Genomic DNA, 27,406 nt, shown 5'->3' on the forward strand with positions numbered 1-27,406 from the left:
ACAAACATGCTGGCAAATCTGTCTATGAATGCATTTTACTTTGAAATGAAATTACAGAGCACAATGAGATGCCCTGTGTCAGGACTGCGCAATATAAGATTGTCTTGCCTTAAGGTAAAAGACGAATGAATTTTAATGCATCCGTGAATCAGGAACAAAAACAAAAGATGAGACGCAACAGAAAATCAAAACTCACAACAACAAAAGCTAAAGAAAAATATTGTATAAAAAAACGTTTCTGAAGATGAAGCAAAAATTACCCAAAAATAATAATTATAATATAGGTATAATAATACTAACAATAGAAAATTCATCAAAGAAAAACAGCAAAAATGTACCGCAACAGAAGACTCAAAAATCACAACTAAAAAACAAAATGCATTTAAAACACATTACATAAGATAGCAAACTCAAATTTCACAAGCACAATTCTCAAACTCACAAACAAAACACACGTACAAAAGGAAAGAAACGAGAAAATGGGGAAATTAAATAAAAAAGCAAGTACACAAGACAATTTTTGATTTACGATTGCGTTTTGTCTTTTGTAATGTAATTTCCTTTTTGATTCGTTTTCTTTTGTTTGTTTTCGCTTGCGACGTGTGTCATTTTTTACGTGTTTTCGTTTTAGTTCACCGATTAACTTTCTTTTGCTTCTTTGTTTTAGTGTGGGATTTTTATCTTTTGCATTTTGTCGCTGTGCTTCAGTTTTTTGTTTGTATTTATTTTGTGCTTCATCTTTTTGTTATGTTTTTCGTTTTCGTTTGCAATTCCCTTTTATTCATTTGTTTGGTGATTTATTTGTGTGACTACACTCAGCAAATAGAAATAATTAGACTCAAACACATATTTGATTGCTTGAAGATTTCTTTTTAATTTCTTTTCACAGTAATTAATGAGCATTTAGGAAGTGTAAAGCAAAGTTGATCACCAACCCAGAAATATACAGGTATTGCTGACATTGTTTTATCATCGAGTCTTCATACAGGGAAAGGCATTATGTAACTGTCCATTTAGTGGAGGACATCTCTGATGCAAACATATGGGATCTCTTCCGAGCAGAGCACATCTTCCCAAAGTCCACCTATAAAAAGTTTTTATGTTTAAGCATGACAGCAATACATCTGAATCAAACCTCAATCATTGAGTTTACTTACCGCTTTCATCCATTTGTACGCAATCACCAGTGTTATCAGGCTCTGAGTCCCCCACGTCAAAGTTGGTGTAATCGTTATCCGAGCCATCGGTCCAAATGAAGTCATCGTCCTGGAAGACAAATTTGAGTGAGTCTCTTTCTATGAAGCTGATGAAAAATCACACAGGGCAACACACTGGTTTTCTGTTTCCAATCAAATATTTCTGCTCATATATTTCATATTTTACCTCAATTGCATCATGGAGACCAACCCAGGCTTCGTCATCATTACCACCTGCCCGAATCAGTTCAAGGACAAATGCGTTTTCCAGATCGCTGTGAATTGAGACCAGATTCCCGCCAAGAATGTTGCAGATGCTCTAATGGGGGAAAAAACAGTATACAAAGGTGGTTTCAGTCTTTTGAACAATCGGACAAGAAATTTTCACTCTGGAGTGCTGCTTGTATTCACAGGATTTTTTTTTTTTTACAACTATTACACTGTACGGCACAACTATTTAGCGTTCTTCCATACCTCTGCATCTGCAAAGGTTCTCCCCTCATCTTCGTAGATGTAACAGTGGCAGTCCAACTGAGTCCAGCCTGTAGGACAGCTATTTGCGACTACACAGTTGTTGTTTTGGGAAGAAAACAAGATGTGTCAATTTAACTCGGCGTCAAACGGCGACAAAGCAAAGGCATTCGAAAAAGTGCCGTGCTGAGGCACAGCTACCAACCTTTTACCGTTGTTGGTTTAGACCACTGTCAAGAAGAAAAGAGGTTTTGAAATCAGATTGAAAAACTCAAAATAATTCTCAATAAAACTCAAAATAGTCAGTCAGTAGGTTTTTGACTTACCACTCCACACAACAGTCCACTGATCCCACAAAGGAGGAACAAAGAGCGAAGAGAAAATGCCATCTGCGCGATGAAAGAAAAAAAAACATACTTTTACTTATGGTAAAGCAGATTTGATAACATTGAAAAAAAGTCACCTGAAATGTTTGAAAACAACAATGTAAAATTATCAATGAAATTTTATTTCTACAGCCCTAAATCATCAAAGTCTCAAAGGGCTTTACAGATGAAAAGAGGTCATGTGGAGACTTCTTTCGAAAAAAGAAGTCGTACAGAGACATCTTTTCAGTGTAAGGTACACAACAGCATCCCCTGTCAAAGCTCCAAGAAGGGGAAGGAAAAACTCAAAAACCCCAATTAGGGGAAAATCAGAAACCTCCAGTAGGGACCACAGGTGGGAGGAGCCCCCTTCCAGGCCCACAGGTTGAAAATTACCTTTGCCGTAGTGCTTGCTGCTTGATGCTGAGGCTGACTCCCAGCAGTCTTTTTATACGTTAGCTGAGTCTTGGAATGTCAAAATGTTTACGCGTTTATGACCTGAAATTTCTTCCCAGCAATTTTAATGAGTTCCTCATTCTTGCGAGACAAATCAACAAGCGTGGTTTTGTTTTCACCATCCAGCGCATCTAATTTAAGAAGCACTGTCATGACAGATCAGACTGGTTTGGTGAAGATACTTATGAAATCTGCAAAAGTTCTTTGGATTCCCCTGGTACGATCCCACACAGCTGAATGATAGGAGACAATTAGAAATAAGCGGGGCTCAACAGGATTGATGAGTGAAGTGCAAATTATAGCTTATTAAACTAGACTCGGTACATACCAGTCAGTGACAGTTTAATTGCTCACTTGTCTGACGTCTGTACTTGCAGCGTGGGTTCAGATTCCACTGTGACGCATTTGCACGGTGTTCGAATTGCCTATATGTAGTCTACGGTTTGCATGATGACCACTCAGGGGTATCTTTTGCCTTGGGCCCCAATTTTCCAGGCTTCATCTCTCTGCCAATATGAATGGGATACGTGGTTTAGAATAAGAGGATAAGTGGTTCGGAATAAGGGTGGATAATTTCATACCAGACAAACACAGTCAAATTGTCATTTTTGTAACAGGAAGTGTTCCATCCATTTCCCCTCTCTGACCCGATTGACATGTGCCAATGACGCAGTAGAAGTAAACTGTCGGTTGCTATAGAAAGAACATCGAAACTAGAACAAAACAATGTCAGTGAAGCAATGACTTGGTTCACTTATTAATTACGGTATAATTGTGCAACGTTGTCATTAATTACCTGTTACTAATCCCTTTATTGCACACATTATAATAGCGGATATCCTCCTGAGATGCAGCCTATTGTGTCCAATGTTGTACCCATTTTGTGTCAGCAAGACAGAAAACACATGAGACATAATCAGAGGCCAGGATGTCCCCTACTCAGCACACCAGGATTTAGTAAGGTAGCTCCAACGAGTCAAAAGATACAGACCAAAAGTTGTCTATGGGCATAGACACTAATGAATAGGCAGGGTCTCGGGAGGTTCATGAAAAAATACAATTTTTGAATGATAGTCACCCTGCTTCGAGTTCCGACACTTCATATCAGTCGGCTTTTTTTGTTGTTGTTTTTGTGCAACCAGAGACCTGCCCTAAACACAAGCACATGCGCGCACACAGGTGTACAGCCACTCCAAAATTGATGCTTTTCACCAAGAATTTTCACAACGGCTCCACTTTTAATACCTTGATTTTTATATTTAATATAAAAAAAGTAGCACAACAAATGTTTGGTTTTACGACCTTTGAATTCGTTTGAATTGATTAAAAAGGCTCATCACACCACCCGTAAAGTCATAAAGTGCTTTGTCATATCGATAAGCCATTCATTTCTTAACAAAAAAAAAGAAAAAAAGCGAGCATTGCTGAGCATAGCTAATAATGCGTTTAGACAGTGTTCATTCATTCGGAATTGGTCAACGTGTCGCTGTTGTCAGGGGGAAATTTTGAAGATGAATCTATTGCTTCAGAGACATGCACATTTGTCCGTAATACTTTTGAAATCTCTCATAATTGTCGCCAAAGTTCTTTTCTCGGCCCATTCAAGACCGTCTGTAGCAGTGCTTCATCGCTACATATTTCTGAACGCATCCTGATTAGTCCATGGCGAAGAGGAGGAAGATGAGCAAACACAAATGTGCGTGTTGAGTGCGGGGCTTTTTTTCGTCACGGCTGTTAGTTTATCTGCCAATAGAACAACATCTGAAGTCCAGCTGCCCAAGACGTTTTGAAACGCTATGAGATTGCCTTTAAACTTTTCACATACTGTACATTTTCAAATAACAAAGGTTGACTTCATAGATATCAATACACAGATCCTTCCCTCAGGGAAATACAGTTTGCTGCTTATAACACAGTGTGAATTTAGGTAATACAAATTTTTGAGAATGCTAACAAGACAACTTTTCAAAACTTGTACAGTATATTACATATGTACGTCCTGAATGAATCATTTGGTCTTCTCTTTGTGAATACTAGGTAATAGAGGAGGGCCGGACCTCTTTTGGAATGGAACTGGTCCCGGATTAGTACAAGTCCTGATTGGCATCACGTAGAGAGAATTAGTTAAGATGTCTCGTACATAAAAGTCCTGGAAGCGTACTGGTCTTGACACATTGCAGGCCCTGGTGAGGACCAGATCTAGATAAGGAGCAGAGGTCCAGATAGACTCCAGTTTGTTTCCTCGAGGACTATGTCTGAATGTTCCGGTCTTGTAGGTGTATGCAAGTCTTGGCTAAATGTAGTGCATTTCCTGGAAGACGCTGGTCCTGGATCAGCACACGACAGGGACAAAGCAACGGCAACCCAGAGCAGGTGGGGGGAGGATATCGAGAGAGGAGGGGGAAGGAGGTCCAATGATGGCGAGAATTAATTGCCTCTAGAATGTGATTGGCTGGCGACCCTGCAGAAGAGAAGCGAGCAACGTGATGAGGAGATGCGCTTCTCCTCTTCGTCGTCATCATCGTCAGCTGTAGCAGTTTGACTGGGAACCTCCAAATCCTGACGTGTGTTTGCCTGTCGGCTCCGCGAGCGTACCAACAGCACGGTGATTTTTGGAGAGAACAACAGAGAGAAGGCTTTCACCGTGGAAGAGATGCCCAGGCATGGATCTGCGTGCGTGGGGGCGATCGGAGGCGGCTTATCATAAACATCTGGGGGAGGCTCGGAAACATCTGGAAAGGTGCGCTTCAAGTCAATGAGGGATGATTTTTACACGGTTTGCTGGGTATGGGTAAAAACAAATCATTGATTTACTGATAAAACAAAAAAAAAATCACGTGGTACCTGATTTCTATTGTTTGAAAATCGTGTTGAATTTTTTGTTTTTTTCATAGTATTTGATGATTTTAATGGCTGAAAATAGAAACTCAATCAAGCTTTGTTAATTGACTAGTTTGAACATCTACAAATAAGTAATGCATTTTAACAACAATTTGGATTGAATTTAGTCTTCTGGCTCTTTGTTTCACTTTTCTTTTGAGAAAAAAAATCTAAGGTGTTTTTATATATTTTGGGATGATTTAAAGATGGAGAACATAATCACATTATGGACAGTGATACCTGAGCAAAATAGCATCCAATCTTCCTGAAAAGCAGCTTATTCATTTGTTCTCCACTGCAGAGGACAGTTGATTTTTGGTATGTCTTTTGACTCACTTGAGCCACCCTACAGATAGAATGGAGGATGAAAAAAATACATACATATATGTAGGCAGTGCCTCAGGAGGATATATTATCAGTAATTGGATCAAAATTAACTATTAGAATATCTTTGGCACACTTTGGCCCTTTTTATCAAAAATACAATTCAATGAGTCAATATAGACTTTACACAATCAGTTTTTTCTAAGGTCATGTTTAAATAACCAAAAATTAATAACCGTAAACTGATTACCAATCCAATCACAAGATGAGGCTATATGACTTTCTATTTTTTTTTTGTTTTTTTTTTTACTGCATTAACTCTGTTTGTAGAGAAGATCAAGAAAAATAGTGACGCAATATTAGAAGACAAGGATTTTGGCCATGTTTTACCTGTCTGTGACGTGCCCAAAGCTGCCTGACATGACCCGGTAAAAACATCAATAACCTCTGGAAGGCTTTCAGTAATAGAACATGAAGTGACATCAAGTTCTGTCAGATCAAACAAAACCAAATTGAAATAGAAATCATGGATCCAACAACTTACTGTAATTCAGTTACTTATATTGAAATTCAAAATCTTTCACTGGTGTTGTTTTCCAGGTTAGCAATTCAAGTGGATCTGGCTTGAAATGACCATGCAGTGGAAATCCTGAGGAGCAACAATTAAAGATAAAGGTCACGATTTTAGATTTGAAATCAACATCAGCACCTCCTTTTTTTTTTTTTTTTTTACCCCTACAGGCTTTGGAAAAACAAGAAGTTGATATTGAATCCTTCTTGTATCATCTCCATCCACTTCACAGGTGGATAGTGGAAGTAGAAGAACAAAGCGCGTAAACTGTTATTGGATTTTTGGATCCTTGTTAGCCTCAAACAACACTACAAAGCAACATAGGAGGAGCAGAAGTGCACCAAGAGCAAATGTGCATGTGGAAGGCGGCATCATGGGCTGCAACATGTGTGTGGTCAGACATCCTGAGGAGCACTATAAGGTCTTGTACCAGGTATGTCTACTTGTGGATGACATAAAACATCATCCTAACGCCAACATTTTCAATCAAGTGCATTCCAAACAGGAAATGAAAGCTGACTTGAGTTGGCAGGGCTGTTTTAATTCATTCGCTGCCATTGACGGCAAAAGATGTCAAAGAGCCATTTCGACTCGGCAGATAGTGAACAAGTTAACCCATTCACTGCAATTGTGTCCACTTTAGAGGACATTTGTTTTTGCTTTATATATCTTGGCCCATTGGCACTACTATACTCGGTCCCAGTGTGCCTGGTTGAGGACATTCTAGCCTTTTCAATGATGGCTCATGTGTGTGGGTGGGATACAATTCACTTTGGTGTCTCATTGAGACAAAATGGACACAAATTAATAGATTGGGTCACAGGAGGACCCAATGTTAAAATTCTCTTCGCACAAAGCTGGCAGTGAATGAGTTCATCTTCCTGTTTACGCAAAAATTTATACAAGATCAATCTGACCCATGGCCAGTTTACAAAATAAAACTGAGCACATTTTACAGATATTGGACCAAGGAAAATAATTCCTTTTTAAAACTCATTCAGTACCATCTATTCTGAGAGCCTCCTTTCTCTAAAATTTGAAAAAACAAACAAACAAAAAAAAAAACAACACTGTAAAATAAGTAAGAACCTGGGATTGAATGTCTGTATGCTGTACAGACATGAAAATACTTCTTTGGGAGGTAACAATTTGAAATCATGATTGGCTCAATTTGACCCAGAGCATTTTAAGCATACAAACATGTCAGAAATGCAAAATTAAGCAAATAAGGATGAATAAACAAATAAATAGTGTTATATTGGCAGAAAATAATATTTGGACAATTACAATGCTTCTGGGCCACTGAAGAAACAACATATCAATGTGAACATGTGAACACTGATAACATGACACCAACCTTGTGCATGAATGACACCCCCCCCCCCTCCCCCCTCCCCCCGACCACCAGCATCTGAGCTTCACTTTTCCATCAAGTGAGACTTAGTGGGATGCTGTTGCCGTGGTGACGGTGGCAATTATGGAAGCCGCTCTGATGCTGTCTTGCTTGGCAACTGGCTGAGCAAGCACACACTGTATCATTTTTAGAAAAATATTTATGATGGAAAATGTTGGATGAAAACGATGAGAATATAAAGTCTTTGGGTATCATAATGTGTGTGGCTAATTAACACAATCTTAAGATTTTATTTATGATATACAGAAGCTAAACATGTCAAAATTGGACTTGAAAATTCCCCCTAAAATAGTTGAATTCATTCAGAATATGGTTACAATTAATACAGAGTAAAGATAGTCAGTCTTATACTGTGATGTACTGTTGTTTTTCATCATTATTTTTTTAATATACTCCTGAGATACAGCCTATCAGGTCGTGTCCACTGTTGTGTCCATTTTATCTCAGCAAGACAGTAAAATAAAATGCATGCCACCCACACATGAGACATGATAGAAAAGGCTAGAATGTCCTCTATTGAGCATACCAGGACTTAATGGAGTCAGATCAGTCGAAAGATACCCACCAAAAACAAATGTCCGCTACAGTGGACACAAATTAATCGTCTGGCTCTCCCAAATCCTCTTGAGTGGCAGCCTATTCAGTTTTTTCTTGGAAAAAAAATCACATGTCAATGTACATTGACTTTTACCCCTACTTTCTTGTATTGAAAAACATAATTTGTTGAATATTAGGAAAAAAGACAGCCAATGTGGTTCTCAAATTATGTCTTGATTTCTACTACTACCGTTCATGGATTGTTTTAATTTTCTTGAATTTAGAGACTGGCAGACAGAATGATTGGCGTTTGAAAATCTGACTATTATTATTATTACAAAGTCTCTCCTCCCACCCTGCTCATTAACTATTTAATAACCCCATCAACACACGCCTTTGCGCACACATACACGCTTTGGGGCTGACAGGTCCATTTGTCATTCACTGCGTGCCATGTGCAGAGAAACAATAATCACAATGAGGGGGATGTAGAAAGGAAAGCTATTATCTTTGTCCTCATATCCATCCATATCTATATCAAGGATGTTTGATACCACAATTTTCAAACCAATAACAATACTTGACTGGCGCAGTCACTGTTGACAATTTCACCAACAGATACCCCTAGAACTTTTGATGCACAAAATTTCCCTGCAACCACAAAGACACGTAATTTAAATGAAAGGCTTACAGTATGTATTCCATTATACTTGCATCATTTTCCTTAAAATGTCATGAGATTAATAGCAACTCAAAATTCTTCTAATTTTTCATTTTTACCTTGTGATCTGCTCCAAGAGAGCAGCCAATACTAGTTATAGCTCCCAAAACCTTGAAACCAGGCCAGATATTGGCCCGATTTCAATACTGTACATCGTATCAGTACTTGCTTAGCTCTACTTTATATTACATTTATTATTACTTATTCTGTTTTCTTTCTTGGTGTTCCGTGTGACCACGCACCCTGGTTTTGCCATTTATTCATCTCCACCCCGTCTGCTTCATTAGCAAAAGGGCTGCAGCAATGCCCTGCGGCCGCTGGATCGCCACGGCAACGAAAAGGTAATAACAAGCCTTGGGCTTAGGTGAGTCTGACTGACCATATCCAGCGTCTATTCTCTCCTCCATAACTTCTTATACTCCTAAATAATAAAAAAAAATATAAATAGAGATCTGTTTCCATTCATTTAATAAAACGCTTGTGCCCATTAAGCTGGCTGTTCTAAAAACCATGTAATCCTACTCACTATGTATGTAATATCAACCGCGGGCAGAAGCGGCGCCAAAAAAACAAAGATCAAGCAGAAAGGTGTGAACTGTTAAAGTAAATCATTTCCAAAACATTATTTCAGTGCAGCCCATGCGGCGCGGGACCAGTTGATCCGCGGACCTGTACTGGAAGAATATTGAGTTGCTATTCATGGGTGTTGGGGACCGCCCTTGTAAGACATAGCCTGGTCTCGACCGCTGCTTACTGTCGTGAGGTGAAACACAAGCCAACAAAGATTTTTTTGCTGACATAGTTTGACCACCACTCAACGGAATGTTGCAAAAATTGCAGGAAAATCAATGTGATACATCCTATTGAAAGGCATCTCAAAAATTATAATTATAATGGTTTTATATGGTCCCAAATTTGGACAATGATCATTTTTGCACACACAATCGCCAATGTCCAGCTGCAATCACATAGAAATATCAGAATCATTGCATTTTGAAATTTTACATGTTTTAATCACCTGCTGGAAATTTCTTCTCCCACGTGTTTTTTTCCCCATTGATACTTTTATGATATCATAAAAAACAAAGAAAATTTCCATGAATTGTAACATAATGCCACAAAGAGTTAATGTTGAATAGGCACACTTTTTTTTTAACCAATTTGCAAATCAGACGCAGCCTGGCCTGCGTGTGTGTCCATTGCATGAGAAATTGCAGCACTACTGATCATCATAGAACTAAACTAAGTCAATTCCCTCTGTCGGTACACGGACAAGCAACAGTGTAATACTTCGTTTGCCATTTTTAGCTCAAGGTTGAAGCAAGAACAATTAATTTAGCTCTGAGAAAAAGAGGGGGTGGGGGTGCTAGGTCGAAAGCTGTCACACCTCCCACGAGGGTACTTTGTGTAATCGTGGTCCCAACTAGACAATGTGAATATTAGAATAGAGTAAAAAATGAAATAAAAGGAGACACATAATCTCAAAGAAAAAATGAATCTTGAGACGTCTTACTGCGTTGTCAAGTAAATTGATGAAAATGCCTTGGTTTATAATGTTTCACACTGTCAGGTGAAGGGCAGAAGACGTTCTCACCTCTCACTGGATGGAGCGCTAAAGTCTCAGGAGCCTCTTCATCGACCCGGGCCCAATCACAAAAGCCACAGGCGGAAAGGTAACATCTTTCTCATGATAAAATTAAAATTTATGGTAATAAAGATAATGGGTCTACACCCATTATCTTTATTACCATAAATTTTAATTTTACATTTTCACAATTAAGGTATGAACACTGCACTCTGATTTTGCAATTTTGAATCAAATCAAACGCATTTTATCGCAGGGATGCTCAATGCGTCTCTGCAGTCTACCGGTCGAGTGCCTTGCTATTTTGGTCGTCAGCATGACACTTACACCCATTTGAGAACCACATTTCTATGCTTCCTCCCCTTAGGTACCATTGCAAACACTGGAAATACGATAAGTGGCATCTCCATCTCCTCCTTCACCATGGTAGCCCTCCCTGAGCACGTGGACAATGGCACGCAGACTGACATCAGTTTTCCATGGCCCCCGACCACTCCACTACTCCCTGGTCTGATGGGGGAGTACCGAGCTGACGACTTGTATGTATTTCTTCTTCTTTAATGGTGAAGATAGTGAGATGAAGCTGAGATGTCAGCATTTTATATGTATTGCCTTCCTGTAGCAAATGCGTGTTTGATGACGACTACTTGGAAGTGTCACATCACGATGTGGACCGGCCGGACGAGCTGGAATACGAGGTGAGGGCATCTTTTGAGACACGTTTAGCTGCTGACATGAACCCATCATATTCCATAGCAACAGACCTGTCGCTTCTTGCATTGTCCACATGACCTCAAACTGGCTAAAATCCAGCAGCACTCAGTTCTTTCTTAAATCAGTCACCTCTCAGCCATCCCTTGTCAACAAAGTGTTGTGAAGTGTGTTGTGAAGACTTTGCAAACTTTTATCTGTTAGACATGGCTTCTAAAATTGCAAACGGGGGTAAAGGAAGAAGTAAGAGGATGATGACAATAGAAACCAAGCAGGAGATAATAAAAAAATACAAAGGAGGCACACGCATAGTTAATCTTGCTAGTGAGTATGGCCGTAACCGCTCGACAATCGGTACAATTCTCAAGAACAAGGAAGCTATTAAAGCAAGCAAGTCTTCTAAGGGCATGACTTTCCTTGCCACTGGACGGACCTCGGTCAACAACAAAATGGAGAGGCTTCTTCTATTATGGATTAAAGAAAAGGAAATTGCCAGTGATATGTTCTTGTTTAAAAATAAGTTCTCATTTAAAAATAAGTTCTCGTTTTAAAAAGTTCTCATTTAAACAAAAAAGTCATTGTTTAAATGTCATTTTTCTTTTGTATATTTATGTTATTTAATTTAACTGTACAGTAGATCATGTTACTAATTTTAAATATGTGTATAAAGTCGTGACGTTTTTACCTAAGGTTTTTGCACGCGTTGCACGCATTCACTAATTAACATAAGTTTGGATTGCCCGTCATACGGTGAATTCGAGTTACGAGCCTAGCCGCTGAACGGATTAAGTTCGTATAACACGGGGGCCCACTGTATGTATATATATATATATATATATATATATATATATATATATATATATATATGTGTGTGTGTGTGTGTGTGTGTGTGTGTGTGTGTGTGTTTTTATTATTGGTCTATTCACTCATTCACTGCTGCTAACAAATTTTGCTGCAAGATTCTTCCTCTACAAACACAATATTAATCACAATGCTGTGTTTAGACTTGTGTGTATGTCAAGAAATGTTTTGGGTTGTCTTACCTTTTTAATGAAAATGCACACTATTATTGTTATTATTTTTAGGAGGTGGCGCTCTACAAGTCCCATCAGGAAGAGAAGCTCGGCCTTACGGTCTGCTATAGAACAGACGATGAGGATCAACTGGGTATTTATGTCGGAGAAGTAAGCATGTCCTCGTCATTTTAGCCTGTGAATGTTTTGGAGTTCACGTATATGCTTACTTGTTTTCCTCATGTGACCAAGGTGAATCCAAACAGCATCGCTGCCAAGAATGGGCGCATCAGAGAGGGAGATCGAATACTTCAGGTAAGTCAAAGTTATTTCTTATTTTGTCCACACTTCGCCTCCACTTATACTGTATTCCTTCTTCTGATTTACAGCGTTTCTTTGCTATATAGCAGTTTGCCTTGCGTAAACTCACTATTTCCCAATTTTTCAGAGCATTTCATTTTTTGCCTATCGTTAAAATTTTCAGCTTTGACACTTTTTAAACAAAGAACAATGTGGGAATATTTTAATGCCCGCCTGATAAAAGCAGTAAGCCCTCAAACAAATACAAAAAAAAACACAATAAATGAAGACAGACTGTATCGTAATTGAAAACAAAAAAACATAAAAGGTAAAAAAACACGTAAACACGTTCTTTTAAACGACTAACAAACAACTGACAAAGCATGAAATATTTTGAATGATACCAAATAGACGAAAAACAGAGTGCAGTGCCAGCCGTGTCTGATTTAATAAAAAGATTGTGTAACATCCTTTGTTTCATTTCTGGCTCATCTGCTAGAAAATTGCATCACTAACGACATTGTGCATCCGTGAAAAAGCAAACAACATAAATTCATACACCTTTCTTGCAAATGTGTGACTACAACACAATAAAGCAATATGTCGCTTCATTTTCTATGAATTATATCTTAATTTGGCAAGAGAAGTACACCCACCCGTCACTGCAATAAAGCCATTATAATAGTTTTGCTGATACCTGCACAAATCTTGTTCAAATTTCAAATACCTCCTCCTAAAGTGCCTTCGCGTACTCGTACCCCAATTTGAACCCCGTTGCTGTAGCTGAGACACTTGTGATGTCATGCGCACAGATCAATGGAGTCGACATTGGCAGCAGAGAAGAAGCCGTGGCTATCTTGAGTAGAGAAGACAGCGGCAACTTCTCCTTATTGCTGGCCCGGCCCGACATGGAGGTGACTCGCAACTTATGAAGATTCAGCCTCCTTCCTTTCATATCTCCTGCCACACTCAGTTCACATGACACCACAGCACCAATAAACATGATAAATTCATCCATTTATGATAATAGATGACATGTATGATACTATGTCCAAATTTGCTGACTGCACAGAAACTACGTGACAGCCAATCGTTCAAACACACATTTAATCCCCGTCCAGATTTATAGTGAAGCACAAAATGGGAAGTGTGTATTACTGAGGCAGCAAATGGCATTTTGTGTTGGTGTGTGTGTGTGGGTTAGGCAACACATTGATCGTTTTTTCCAAGCTATGTGTGACGCATAGTTACATCCTCCCCACTCGTGCGCAACACAATGAAAAGACAATTTCCATCACGGTTTCTCCAGAACTTCCTTGACTCAAGAGAGCTTCCTTGACATTTATATGCTGTTTTACTTTCTTTTCCTAAACAGTCAATGAAAATTTGTCTTATAAATCAGGACCAGCCCAGTTAAAATTAATTTTGGACATACAGCCATCAATGGCAGTGAGTGAGTTAACCAATAACAACCTATATTTTGACGTCTATAACCATCTTGGCAGCGAATGAGTTAATATTGTTTTAAAGATCCATCAGTTGTCCAAAGATGCAACAATTATTCGACAAATAATCAATTAGTAAATTAATTAATAAAGGCTTTTGGGAATCAATTCAAATATTTATATACTTTTTAAAAACTGTAAATACTATAGTCAAAATGTCAGAATTTCAGCTTGTCAACAATAAATATCCTACATACCTGTCTCCTCCATAAAAGGAGACTGATTATCTTTGTGTTAAATAAAATAAAATTTAAAAAAACAACAACTTTGAAAACAATGATCCTCAATTTCTTCTTATTTTCCAAAGCATTAACTGTGTTATGATTTATGCACTACCAATTTGAAATAATATCCCATCTTTTAATAAAGAGGTCCAAATTAAAATATTTTTATCTGATTGATCAACAGAACACAAAACCTTACTCCTGAAGTGATCATTACGAAGCTCCTGCAGCGCTTGCTGATGAGCTAAGCATTTGAATCAAGTGTACTGCAAAGGAAAACCTGGAAAACATACAGGACACTGATCCTTGTGGACTGGAATACCATGGTTAAGGTTAAAGAGGGTAAATAAGAATTTCATGCACCACAACAGTTGCATTTTCTCTGATCAATTACATTTAAAAATGACTACAATGACTGAAAATACAGTCTTCCAAGTAAGCATGGGCAACATTTTAGGAGGTGGGAGAAAGGGTCAGCTGTGAAGATAGACCGAACTTTGTTATAGATAAAACTCTTAAGACACCTGTCAGAAGGTTGTGAACTTTTTTTCGGGTGACTGTTGTCAAAATGAAGGACCCAAGCGCAGGGAAGTAGGGGGATACAGCAGGTTTTAACCCATGAAAGGGTTGAAAAAACAAGGTGCCCAAAAACAAGTTTGAAATTGACAAAACAAAAGAGAATAAACTTGTAAAAAAGGTTGGATTAACAAAACTCACAGCAGCAACAGCAATGGAAAATGAAGCCTCATGAAGCACTTACGATAATGTTTTACTCCTCTAGATGCTGCTCTTACTTTAAAGATAACGATGGAAATGTATTCAATTACCAACGCATCTTTAAACAATGAAAGGAGCAACATCATCTAGAAATCATATAGAGGGACAAAATAATATCACGTGCTTCATGAGTCTTCATTTTCCCACCAATGTTCATTGCACAGACACTGACCAAGCTATCCAGTAGGCACTTTTCCAAAATATGCCTATTTAATAAATATGTCATTTCAGGAAGACCAGCTTGTTGATGGCGTCACCACCGGACGGTTTTCACCTTACTTGCACCTTTGCAATGGAAGAACAGAAAGAGGAAGAGAATTAGATGATGCTGAGGAAGATGACGACGAGGAAGGAAACACAGGGGAGCCCCCAGTGCCACTCCCCCCTCTCCTCCACCTGACACCCCTTCTGACCAAAAGCCAAGATTTAGACAGCGGACTGGGCCGCACGGATGATAGCACACGCTACGACGAGTCCTCAGAGCATGACCTGCTCGGTGGTCTGAGCAGCGCCTGCAACACTGGTGCCACCAACACACCAGGAAGCACCCGGAAGTTCTGTCTGGGGCACAGTCCAAGGTCAGTAGTGTTGTACTCAAGACCTCACCGAACGAGACCAAGACGTTATAAACACAAGAAAGTATTGAGGCTGAGATAAGACTATGAATTTTGGAAGTTGAAACCGAGACTAGACCAAGACAATAAATGTGTATCCATTCATATTAAAAAATAAATAAATAAATAAAAAACCTTGGGCCCTCTAACAGATGTCTGGAGGTTTGAAGGTACTGTGCAGGATCTTCCCAGTATTTCACTCTTATTAATGGAGATGTAAGATGTTCTGGTATCTGCTGGAGGCATCCATCCAACTTGGAGGTCACCACCCCCAGTGGCCTTATCATGAGAGGCACCACTGTTGCCTTTACTTTTTACACTTGCTCTGGTTTATCCATCAGCTCTTGGTATTTCTCCAGCTTTTTGTGATCCGTTTCTCTGGATGTTGTTATCATTTGGGATTGCTACATCTATCACAACTGCTGTCTTCTGATGTTTCGCCATCTATATTATATCAGGCCGGTTGGCCATCACCAGTTTGTCAGTCTGGATCTGGAAGTCCCACAGGACGTTGGCCTGGTTGTTGTCAACCACATTTGGAGATGTCTGCCATCTTGATTCTGGGACCTCCCATCCATATTTGGTATAGATGTTACGATACACTCACTATTCCTGCTCCCTAGTTATGTCACGGCATGTATGCCTTTCCCGCCAGCATTTTAAACCCTGATGTGAGGTGCTGTACAATCTCTGGAGCTTCTTTGGTCCAGCTATACTTGGAATCATGTCTGTTATGGTAGACCCCACCCTCTATTGATATTGTGTTTAAAGCCTGTTCTCCTGATGTCATGATGAGTGTCTCCATTCTGTCAGTGAATCCAACTTTTTCGAGCCACTGGCATCTTTTTTCGATGTGTGCAGCATCATGAATTCGACAGTGATATTCATAAAATGAGAAGTATCCACGTATAGGTTTGTTTCTGCATGACGTTCCATCTGACTCCTCCTTTACTGGGCTTCTGTTGCCTGGGGCATTCACTAAGCAGGTCGTCCTTGAGGGTTATCATCTTGATACGTTCATGGGGGCCTGTGGTTTCCTCGGATAGTGTCTTGAAAGCTCACAATTTCATAACCCCACTTTTTGTACTGCCTCAGGATGTTGGACTTGAGGTGAAACCCTCCGTACATTGTAAGGAGCTTTCTTGCCTTGATATTAGTGGATTGCATATTTTCCAGTAGCCAAGGAATTATGCCAGCAGGGTAGCTCACTGGTATGGCATAGGTGTCAATAGCATGGGTCTTATTCTTGCCGTTCAGCTGACTTTTGAGGATCTGTATTACCCTCCTTCAATATTCTGCCATGACCTCCCTCTGAATTGCCTCCTCATGATTGCTATTTGCCTGTGGAATTCCAAGACATTGGGACTGTAATCAAGTTCACTTTTATTGAGTCCAAATCATGAGTCATAAATGCCCAAGTCCAAGTTCAGAGTACCAAAAGTGTGCTACAGCCCTGCTCTGTAGAGTTGATGAAGCTTTCGTTTGACTCCTTTGTCCCGGCACAGGCTCAGCCCAAGACCCAGTCCTGGAGTAGGACCCAGCCCCAAGATGACTCCCAGTCCGGGGCATGCCCGAGACGATATTCCACCTCCTTTCCCACACCAACGAGAGCTCCAGCTATCACCCAACTCTCTCACTGCACAAGATGTAACTGAAGGTGGGATCGTCCAAAGCCACACTCACCAAAAGGTACATTTGCGGGATGTTCAATGCCGCTCTTTTTTTCAGATCATATACTAAACTCTTGAGTTGTAACCGATACCAATACCAAGTACCGATACGACTAGTACTTTTGATAAACTGAATAATACTATTCATTCGAAGGAAAGACCTACCCATTCGAATATGTTCCGCCAAACTTAATGAAATTAATGCCAATTTTCTTTTCTTATAATTTGTCATTTCTAATTTCCGATCTTAAAACTGCTCCAAGAGAGTGACCAATACTTGTCTGCTGCCCTTGTGAGTACTGATACCTTGAAATAAGGCCAGCTATTGTCCCGATATCAATATTTGGTATTGGTTTAATCAGGAGTAAAGGTTTTTTTTTTTCTTTCCCGTTTAAATTCTTGCAAATATCCTGATAATGGATCTCCAGCATTCTTTTGTCAAAATACTCAAACAAGGAAATATTACAGCACACTAAACATCCACTCTTCTATAATGTGTCCGTTTAGGGGGGCAGGTATATATATCTATATATATACCTATATATATATATATATATATATATATATATATATATATATATATATATATATATATATATATATATATATATATATATATATATCTATCTATCATTCTATATATATATATATATATATATATATGCTGTATATATACATATATATCTATCTATATATCTATATCTATATATATATATATATATATATATATATATATATATATATATATATATATATATATATACACACGTATATACACGTATATAGTTTTTAATTTTATTTAACTTTACATTCCGTAGTAACATGTACAGTATGAGAGTATGTAGCTCCTCTCTTCACGCTAACCGAAAAACTGACATCCGCTCCCTTAAAGGCACAGTACCTCTTTTGTGAATGTCTTTGCTAACAGTCTATTAATGTGGGTCACCCCACATTAGGGAGAATTGTGGGGGTGTGGCTTTCTGGTTCCCAATTGACCTTTGACTCTCAGCTTCAGGTCCACAACGGACCAGTGAACCTGATGGTGCCAATGGTGGGCCTCACAGAGGATGAGTGCCAGCGCTACCACGAGCTTCTGAAGATCAGGTACCACTGCCAGAGGCACTCACAGAACACACAAGGACACGAGGGGAAAGACGAAAAGGAAGAGGTTTCATCTTCTTCTGTGATGGAATTAACCTCAAACGTGGCCATGGGCGAACATGAGATGGCGCTCATTGAGGAAGAGCTACGCCATCTGGAGTTCAAGTGGCGCAATATCTTGCGAGCACAGAAGATGCAGCAGCTCCGCGAGAGATACCTGAAAGCCTGGATAATGGAGGAGGAGATGGCGGAAGCTGGTAAATCCAAGCACACGTACACAGATGCTAGCTGTAGGATTAGTAGTAGTTTATTTATTTCTAATTGGTAAAACTAGTATAAAAGATGGAGCGACATCATGGTCAGCTGTGACCATGGCCATCCCCTGTCAAAATCTAGCCATCATTTTATCCACCTCCACATTTTGGGACAATTTGGATAGCTTTAATTTTTCTGCCTTTCTTACATGCATGCACGATTTTTACAACCATTGATACTTCACTTTAAATTCATATAATTTAAAAATAATACAATTATTTCACGAAACCCTGATGGTGCATGGTATGGTGACAAATGATGCATGCACACACGGCCACCCTTCACTAAGGTGTTGTCACCATGGCCACTGCACTTACTACTCAAGAGTTGAGTAATCACACTTCTTTTAAAAAAAAGTGGTACACAACATCCTTAATTAAAAGTACAAATATAAGCAGTAGCTATTTGAGTAAGGAGTAAGGATGAGAATAAGCAGTGATGGTATTTGCTTTTGAGTAGTGGTATTAGCAATGCGAGTAGTAGTAGAACAGTAAAACTCCTCTACAACGAAACCTGCATGTGCAAAAATACCCCCCAGTGTGAACAAAAATACCCCCCAGTGTGAAAAAAAATCCATGTATTGAAGTCTTTCCCTCTTTCTTCTACATTCAATGACCCCCCCCCCCCTTGCATAATAAGAAATGTTTTTTTTTCTGCATTTGAAATTGACTACGGCGAAAACAAGTCTGCTGCAAAAGTCTAGTTTAGTTTATACTTGACGAGCCGGCACGCATTTTGTATCACTTTATACTCCGAGCGGCTTTCCCCCGTAGTCGGAGGATATTCTCCCATACTCTAGGTGGCAGTAAATGGACTCTACAGCATAAAAACCACTACTCAATAGCAGAGGTAGGGAATCCTAGTCAATTCAAACGATATAAATTCTTCCAAGCGGTTTTTAACAGACTCCTCATCCCTCCCCAAAATGATGCTCGCCAGGAGTTGTTTATGGTAATTATATCACGGTATTCCTTTTCAGACTAATCATAAAGGTGTTTGTACCCACAAACTTTGATGAACAATAATTCGTCCGCCATTTTGTCCGTTCATTAAAAAAAAAAAAAAAATCGAAAGATAAGCGATGCGGGAAATCTGTTCCGCATGGACTCCGCGCGGAGGGGTGTGGTTGCCAAAATAACGTCATTTGAAACGCGGATGCGTCAAGCTTAAACCAAACATAACACTTGAGGACAGGATAAAAGTATTAAAGATGAAAAATGTATGAAGCAAAGTGAAAGACATTATGCAAGAAAATAATGTAAGTATGAAAAAGAATACTTATTGTAGATTTGGCAATTTCTTTCTTTCATTTTTCTTTTTTTAATGTTGGATGGTTTTGTTTTTGACTTCAGTCAGATCTTAAGATTGTACAACAGGTTTTTTTTTTTTTTTTTTTTTTTTTTTATGTTTACGTCCCAGACATAGATTTGATGTAGTGAAAAGTCCCCTGTTGAAAAAATTCTGGTTGCAAATATGATATTATTGTAGAGGAGTTCTACTGTAGTAGTAGTATAAGCATCAGTAGCAGTATTGTAAATATTTTAAGATGATTCTGAGCCACATTATGCACATTAAAATGAGTGGCAGAATGAATTGTAGCGTTATAATCGAACGGTGTCAGTAATAGTAATTGTGTTGGTAGTACAACATTGAGCAGTGATCACAAGAGTATGCCAGAGTGGGAGTAGTAGTACAAGCAGTAGTATTCATTTTGATTGTCTTTATTCATATTTATGATTTTATTAAGAAGAATATCGATTTGCTGAGTGCCAATGACACCTTCATCTACCCGCAGTCTGAAAAACCTTGCAAAAAGCAGCCATATTGTTTGACCTCAGTCGCATTGAGGTGGCATATGGTTTAACACTAACAATTGCACCTTTGTGCTGTGTATTACATTCATGCCTCACGTATGTTGGCATCGAAACCAGTTTTTCAGAACAAAACATACCAGGATGTGCACTTGTCAGACTGGAATATTGTTCGTCTGTTAAATTCTTTTGGATTAAGTTGAGTTTTGTTGTTTGATTGTCGTGTTTGTAGAGAGGTGCAGCTTCTTGACAAAATAAATGTAGTTACCGCCCTTTGTAAAGTGTTCCATTTTTGGCCATGGTGATGATAAGTGGCTATAAAAAATGGCTGGATGGAAAATTCATTGCTGAAGAATGTGGCTTTGCTTAAGGCAAATAATGTTTTCTGTTTCTAACCATAAGCATTGCTCGTATGGCGCAATGTAAAATTAGTCTGCCGGCTTTATTCCGGACGAGTTGTATTTTATTCATCAGAACTTTTCATTCAGGCGACCATGTAGGTGAGCAATAGTCCAAGATGGTGCTTCTCAATCTTTTTTGAATGATGAAATATATCTTCAGCCAAATACCAAACTCAAATCATTTTTAGATAAATAGAACAAAGAGGTTGAACCTAAATGGTGAGATGTCCTTTTATGAATTGTTTAAACTTCTGAGCTACGTGAGTGGAAGTACCTCTCAGCAACTCCGGAAGATAGAACATGTCGCATCATTTGTTTTATTCCTGGCTCATCTGCTTGAAAACTATATCACAATGGAAAATATGCATCATTATAAAATGAAATAACGATACTCAACAATGCAGTAGCTATAACACAGTTTTGCAATAAGTCTCTAAATGTTCCAATTCATTTGCTCTTCATTGTAAATAGAAGTACCGTTCTTGTCATGGCATTAGATTAAGTTTGCTGATTTACTCATTCGTTATAACCAAGTAAAATTTACTCTAAATTTCCTTGCGGCTAAATGTCCTTGTAAATGTACTTACAGTTTCAGTCTATTCCTATTTTTTGATCATATGACATTTGCAAGTTGAGCTGTGATTGGCCTTTACCTGAGCCCTGAGCAACTGTGATAAAGCAAGCCCATTTTAGTTGACAGCTAGTAGAAAAATCGCTGCCCCTGAGTGCCGTGTTTAGAATAGTGGGGGCACATTAAAACATAATATTGCAAAGAGAAATTTGTCTGACTTCACCTTTAATGACTATATGAATGTGCTCTGCCAATGATAATTGACCAACTTTTATCAATCCTGTTCTGCAATTTGAAAAAACAAGTTCAAAGCTGTTGCAATTGGCTGGCAACCAGTTCAGGGTGTCCCCCGCCTCTTGTCTAAAGTCAGCTGGGATAGGCAACAGCAAGCCTTCGACCCTTGTGAGGATAAGCGGCTCTAGAAAATGCATGGATGGATGGGGAAGTTCAAAAATGACTTGAACTCTACAAAAATAGATTTGGTCTTTGCCATGATCCTATTTACAAATGTAACATCCTATACCTAAAGAGTATACCTATACACGCCATTTTACAAATTAACTCAAAAAATGTTTATATGCAGGTATGTGTGACAACACCGGGGTCAACAACGACGATAGCCATGGCCACGAGTTGTTGGCCATCAACGAGCTTCCGGAGTTTCCCAATGACAGCAAAGACAGCACCAGCGCTTATGGCAGCGGCGAAAGCACACCACTGGTCAGCACTGTGCGAGTCCCGCCTCTCCGGGAAAATGTGGCCCCTGTGTCTCCGCCTTCCTACAGGGAGAAACGCTACTCCAACTTCAGTTGCGCCAGTCAGGATGGCGCCCTGCTCAATATTTCACCCTCCAAGTTCAGGTCAGAAGATCTCTTACTGTAAAAATAAAAAAAAAAAAATTAAAAAAAGGAAATAAACATGTCTTATCTCTCTCTCTCTCTTCATATATATATATATATATATATATATATATATATATATATATATATATATATATATATATATATATATATATATATATATAAACAATAATAATGGTGACCGGATTTACTGTAGAAAAAGCTAAATTTGAAATAATAGGGCTGCATGTTAGGAAATTGGCTTTTCAGGCCTTTATGAGGGGTTTTGAAATTTTCCCTCCCATTTTCATCTCTAATATGCATGTTAGAGTCATTGAAAAACAAAAGTGTGAAAGGTTGGTTTTCTAAGAGCCTTGCGTTTGGCTGGCAAGCAAAAGTCAAGAGGTCAGCTGGGATCGGCTCCAGCTCACCTTCAACGTAAGGAGGCCAAGCACTAGAAAAGGATATGGATTTGTGGTTGAATTTTTGGAGGATCATAAAACAAAATTTGCTTTTTTACCATAGATCTCTCTCCAGAGAGTTAGGATCTCCATCTAGAAGAGACACGGCTGAAGGAGGGCACGGTTCCAGAACCGGTAAAGCGCCACACACAAACTGGTTTTTCAAATGTGTAACAGTGTACTTCTGAAAACCACAGGAATATAAACAGGTAGAAAATATAAGATTAAATAAAAGAAGCTATGCTAATTGATAGCTTGTATGCTAACTCAATTAGTGCGGTTGTTTTTTTTTGTTTTTTTGGTCTTAATCTGTGGACTCAATAATAAATTGGTCGTTCTGATATACCTTTCAAAACAGGTCTAAACATTTCAGTTAGGCCTAATGATAAATCATGTGTAAACTATGGAGTCAGGTGAGAGCTCAAACTAGGTTTAAACATTTGCCTAAAGCTGATTCTCATCTTGAATAGTGGTCTAACCTTAAAGTCATTCCTGAAACATGAAACCACATTTGAACCCAAGTTTAACGTTTAAACCTTAACACCTTAATATAGATAACTAGGAGAAGTGAACCCCCAATTAAATACCTACAAGAATATGTTCTGTACTCATCGACACACAGAATTCTGATTCACAGAGGTGGGCAGTTTACTTTTTTTTTTGCCTCCGCTGTAGTGGAGTCTATATTTATTTACTCATTGGAGATAGTTCTAATGTACTCAGAAGAGGACATCCTTGCAATTCCAATAATGTCTAATTGTGATGCAATGACTTTTGCTGTCCTGCTGCGACATGAGATGATAGTAGACATAAATATAACGCAGATCTAAATGATCCTTTTACGCTCATATTGTACATGATGAATGAACATTTGGATGCAGGCATCGCCCCCACCAGGCCGCAAGGAAGAAGTGCAGAGTCCAGCCCCTTTCTGGCCCAGCGGCGCCAAAGCCGAGCCAAAGCGTTGGATCGCTACCACAGCTGCTTGGCGCTGCCTTCTGATGGCCTGCTGGAGCCACTGGAACCCAAACCGGTCGGGACAGGTATGGGAAGCAGCGAGCCGGCCAGCCCCCGCAGTGTGAACAGCGCCCCTTGTGGTCTGGAAGACCGGCACCCAGCCTCACGCTTGCCCCTGCCGCTACCGTTAGCACTGGCACACTCATCACCAACCGCCACAGGACAGCGCATGGAATGGAAGGTAGGGATCTAGTGGACATGGGTTACTCGGATTTAAACGTTTGGGAAAGACACGGTTCTACCGGTCTTGCTTTATTTTGGTGCCATCTTTATCATTCATGATGTTGCTATGATGTTGCAGGTGAAAATCCGCAGTGACGGCACCCGCTATGTGGCCAAACGACCAGTCAGGGACCGCCTCCTCAAGGCGAGGGCCATGCAGATCCGAGAGGAACGCGGCGGCACCACTACTGATGACGACGCCGCAGCCAGCGAGATGAAACAGGTACATGAGTAGGAAGTCCCGTCTTGGTTCCACCATCAACACCAACAAATCAATTGCATCAGGTGGAGCAAAGTATAAGGACACAGTTTCAAGAGATTCGAGATTTATTGTCATATGAATAGTTGTACCGTACAACGAAATTCTTATTCTGTTCACTTCCCCGAGCAGCAAACTACATTCCACAATCAAGCAATAAATAAATAGCAATAAACAACAAACGGAGACTACGGTGCTCATAATGTAGTGCAGTATATCATGTAGGGCAAAATATTTAGTGCAGGATATTGTTTATGCATGCAGTAGAGGCAGAATAGTCTGTGAGGGATTTGTTGAGAATCTCGATGGCTTGTGGGTAGAAGCTGTTTGCCAGTTTGGCAGTCCTGGCCCTCAGGCTCCTTTAGCGTCTGCCTGATGGCAGCATTTCAAACAGATCGTTTTGTGAGTGTGTCTTGTCTTTGACGATGTTGCGCGTTGTCATACATTACCAGCAGTCCTGTTTGGTGCACATGTGAGAACTGCTAACAGAGTAGGACTGAAGTCTTCAGTGAGCAGTATGCATCCTATCGCAGGATTAAAATTTGTAATCGTGATACATAATGTCACTCTTGCTACAAGCTCGATTTATAAGTAAGTTAACAACTGATACTTGGTCCATTGGTTAGTTGTATACAGAAATATTTGTTCAATCCAATTTAGTCGTCTCTTTTGGTTCACTTTATCTCATGACAATAAAGTGACCAGATTTCCAAATTTGCGCTGCTATTAATGTTCAGATTGTGTTTGGTGTGACGATATTACCAGTGTGTTTTAGACAAGGAAGCAGGAACTAGTTTTAGTTCGGCTTTCCTGTAAGCATGAATGTGAAATACAAAGGAATTTAACAGTTTCATTGTTTTTTAAATTGGTTTATTGTATGATTCATTATGACAACTGTGTGATTGACATACACATGGCCCAAACATTTGGCTTGCCTTTTCAAATGCGGGTATGTGTAGTACAAGTACGTCAAGGCATTTCACGTGGTACATACAATTTCAACGACAATTTCCAAAAGGGATCAGCAAATCTATTTTAATGATTTTCTTTTCAAACTAAGAGCAAATTTATTGAATCCTGAAGCAACTTATGGCTAGATTGCCACCAAGTAACTCCTTCATCCAAAGTTGTACACATTGAGTTCATTAAGTTATATACAGTATAAATGTGTGTCGTTATTTGCAAGACAATATTCCAACGGACACGCGATAAATAAAACTGATGATGTTACAGGACCTGTCCTCGCAAGCTGCTCCTACAAACATAGTGCAAGTTTAATAAATCAAACATGAATGCTGGATTGCTTTGAGCTGATTCGGTAGACTTGGTTGAAAAAATATTTCACAGGGGGCACATCACTGAATAGTTTGAGAACCACTGGTCTGGACTATAATGAAGTCCAAACCCAACAGGGCCGCTACTGGAGCAAAGAAGAGCGGAAGCAGCAGCTGCTTAGGGCCAGAGAATACAGGCGAAGACGAGAATTCATGATGCAGAGCCGCCTGGACTATCTGAAGGGCAACAGGTAGATAGACATCCAGTATATCATAAGCATCGCCACCAAAAAATTGGTTCTACGTCTCATTTTTTACCATATTCCTCCGCAGGGAGGCTGCTACATCAGCAGGGGGCACCATAGAGCTTCCCATGAACGACAACGTTGTGCCCCTTGGCCAGAAGAAGATGAGCAGGAAGAGGAACCGCCGTATTCTCGAAAACTGGAACACCATCCAGGAACTGCTGGCTCATGGCTCTCGCTCGCCGGATGGCAAGAAAATTTTTAACCCTCTCCTCTCTGTCACTACCGTGTGAAATGTGGATGACAGAGAAAATAGCACAAAGAAAATAAATATGCTGGGGAAACTAGCGTATGGACAGATAAAGATACTCCAAAAAATAATGGTCATCATTCACTGATATGGTTGAGAATTGTTTATTTTTTCATGCCTTAAATTTCAAGCCAAGCCATGACTTTTGCTGTGGTTTAAACATTAGGAATGGTATTAAGATCAAATGTATTTGCTTAATGTGGACAAACAATGGGAAACAACATGTCAGGCTAATGAGCATTGGCATTGCTAGCTTAAACTATCAAACGGCGGCTGCGAGGAACTGCCAACATTTGTGACATTCAAACTCGTTTAAATGTACTTGTTCAAACAATTACAGGTACGTTTGAACATATTTTCAGAATACTGAAAGGTATTTGCTAGTACTTTCAAATTTATTTGTAGGCTCAATGATTAAAACAGCATATTTTCTCATTACCACATGGAATGTTGACGAGGATACTAAATTTGAAAATGTTTGAGTGTATAATTACACTCAGTACATTTTAAAGTGCTTGTAGGCTAAATGCTAAAAGCATAGCGTTTGTTCCCGTAATGCCACGGGGTTCTTGGCGAGCATACCTTGTAGCATTATGAAGAAAATTCTTTATTTTTAACATTTGGCTTACAAGTATGTCTGAACGTGATATTTGAATATACTGTATTTCAAATACATTCAAACATACTTGTAACTACATGGGAGCGTATTTGAAAACAGGTTCAAACTGTATTTGCAAGTATGTTTGCAGTAATGTATCTTCAGCGTTAGCTTGGTTTACTTTTCAGCTGTAATTGGCAAAGTCACGCCAATCTGAGTTGGCAGCACATTATTAGGAACACGAGGCTATTATGCTTTATGTGTGACAGTTGAATTCATTGGGGCGTGCTCATGTACATGTGCGCTCACAATCTGCCTTTCAGAATATGTGAGGAAGCCTTTGTTGGCTTTGGAGTCTTACTTCTTTGAATTGTGCTCACTCTTCATCTCATAACAAGCTTTGTTCGCCACACACTCAAGCCAAAGAAAAGGCCGAACTCACAGGTAGAGTTCAGCCTTCGATGATGGTCAAACCTCTTTTGAGGAATGTTGCTGTCAAGTTCCTGGAAATGATAATGAATGCATGCACACAATTATCAAATAGCATTCTTGAATGGAACCTAAGGGAGAGACTCCAAGTTGTGTGGTGTTAACATGGAAGAACAATGTCGAATAACATAACACACGCGCACGCAAACGTTCAGTCAA

At 39.3% G+C, this 27,406-nt stretch overlaps 2 protein-coding genes across 3 annotated transcripts; one reads left to right on the top strand and one right to left on the bottom strand.

Moving 5' to 3' along the window:
• Nucleotides 1–849: 849 nt before the first annotated feature.
• LOC148427260 (lithostathine-1-alpha-like) lies at nt 850–2,440 on the bottom strand. The gene is made up of 7 exons (XM_088407047.1): nt 2,429–2,440; nt 1,994–2,056; nt 1,873–1,897; nt 1,671–1,759; nt 1,384–1,515; nt 1,158–1,266; nt 850–1,084 (listed from the first exon to the last, which is right to left on the bottom strand). Exons 2-7 carry the CDS (start codon nt 2,054–2,056, stop codon nt 1,014–1,016), a joined length of 489 nt encoding a protein of 162 aa, XP_088263173.1. The 5' UTR covers nt 2,429–2,440; the 3' UTR covers nt 850–1,013.
• A 2,543-nt stretch (nt 2,441–4,983) lies between these two features.
• On the top strand, nt 4,984–27,390 carry LOC148427261 (PDZ domain-containing protein 4-like). 2 transcript variants are annotated; one of them, XM_088407786.1, is made up of 19 exons: nt 4,984–5,228; nt 6,293–6,367; nt 6,496–6,696; nt 9,223–9,276; nt 10,506–10,608; nt 10,888–11,059; nt 11,143–11,218; nt 12,317–12,415; nt 12,497–12,559; nt 13,357–13,458; nt 15,282–15,628; nt 17,170–17,353; nt 18,344–18,692; nt 22,117–22,393; nt 22,898–22,968; nt 23,715–24,031; nt 24,152–24,295; nt 25,744–25,856; nt 25,939–27,390. In XM_088407786.1, exons 3-19 carry the CDS (start codon nt 6,637–6,639, stop codon nt 26,141–26,143), a joined length of 2,736 nt encoding a protein of 911 aa, XP_088263912.1. In that variant the 5' UTR covers nt 4,984–5,228; nt 6,293–6,367; nt 6,496–6,636; the 3' UTR covers nt 26,144–27,390. The 2 variants fall into 2 exon arrangements, with proteins under 2 accessions (XP_088263912.1, XP_088263913.1); XM_088407787.1 differs by lacking the exon at nt 9,223–9,276.
• The last annotated feature ends 16 nt before the right edge of the window (nt 27,391–27,406 follow it).

The sequence above is a fragment of the Hippichthys cyanospilos genome, chromosome 2 (assembly GCF_059441005.1).
Source record: "Hippichthys cyanospilos isolate Australia breed blue-spotted pipefish chromosome 2, RoL_Hcya_1.0, whole genome shotgun sequence".
In the NCBI taxonomy this organism is placed as follows: Eukaryota; Metazoa; Chordata; class Actinopteri; order Syngnathiformes; family Syngnathidae; genus Hippichthys; species Hippichthys cyanospilos.

Coding starts and splice junctions, on each gene's coding strand:
- LOC148427261 (XM_088407786.1), top strand. CDS start 6,637: ATGGGCTGCAACATGTGTGTGGTCAGACATCCTGAGGAGCACTATAAG. Junction 10,609..10,887: donor CAAAAGCCACAGGCGGAAAG/GTAACATCTTTC, acceptor TCCTCCCCTTAG/GTACCATTGCAAACACTGGA. Junction 11,219..12,316: donor CGGACGAGCTGGAATACGAG/GTGAGGGCATCT, acceptor TATTATTTTTAG/GAGGTGGCGCTCTACAAGTC.
- LOC148427260 (XM_088407047.1), bottom strand. CDS start 2,056: ATGGCATTTTCTCTTCGCTCTTTGTTCCTCCTTTGTGGGATCAGTGGA. Junction 1,898..1,993: donor GTGGACTGTTGTGTGGAGTG/GTAAGTCAAAAA, acceptor TCTTCTTGACAG/TGGTCTAAACCAACAACGGT. Junction 1,085..1,157: donor CGTACAAATGGATGAAAGCG/GTAAGTAAACTC, acceptor AACTTTTTATAG/GTGGACTTTGGGAAGATGTG.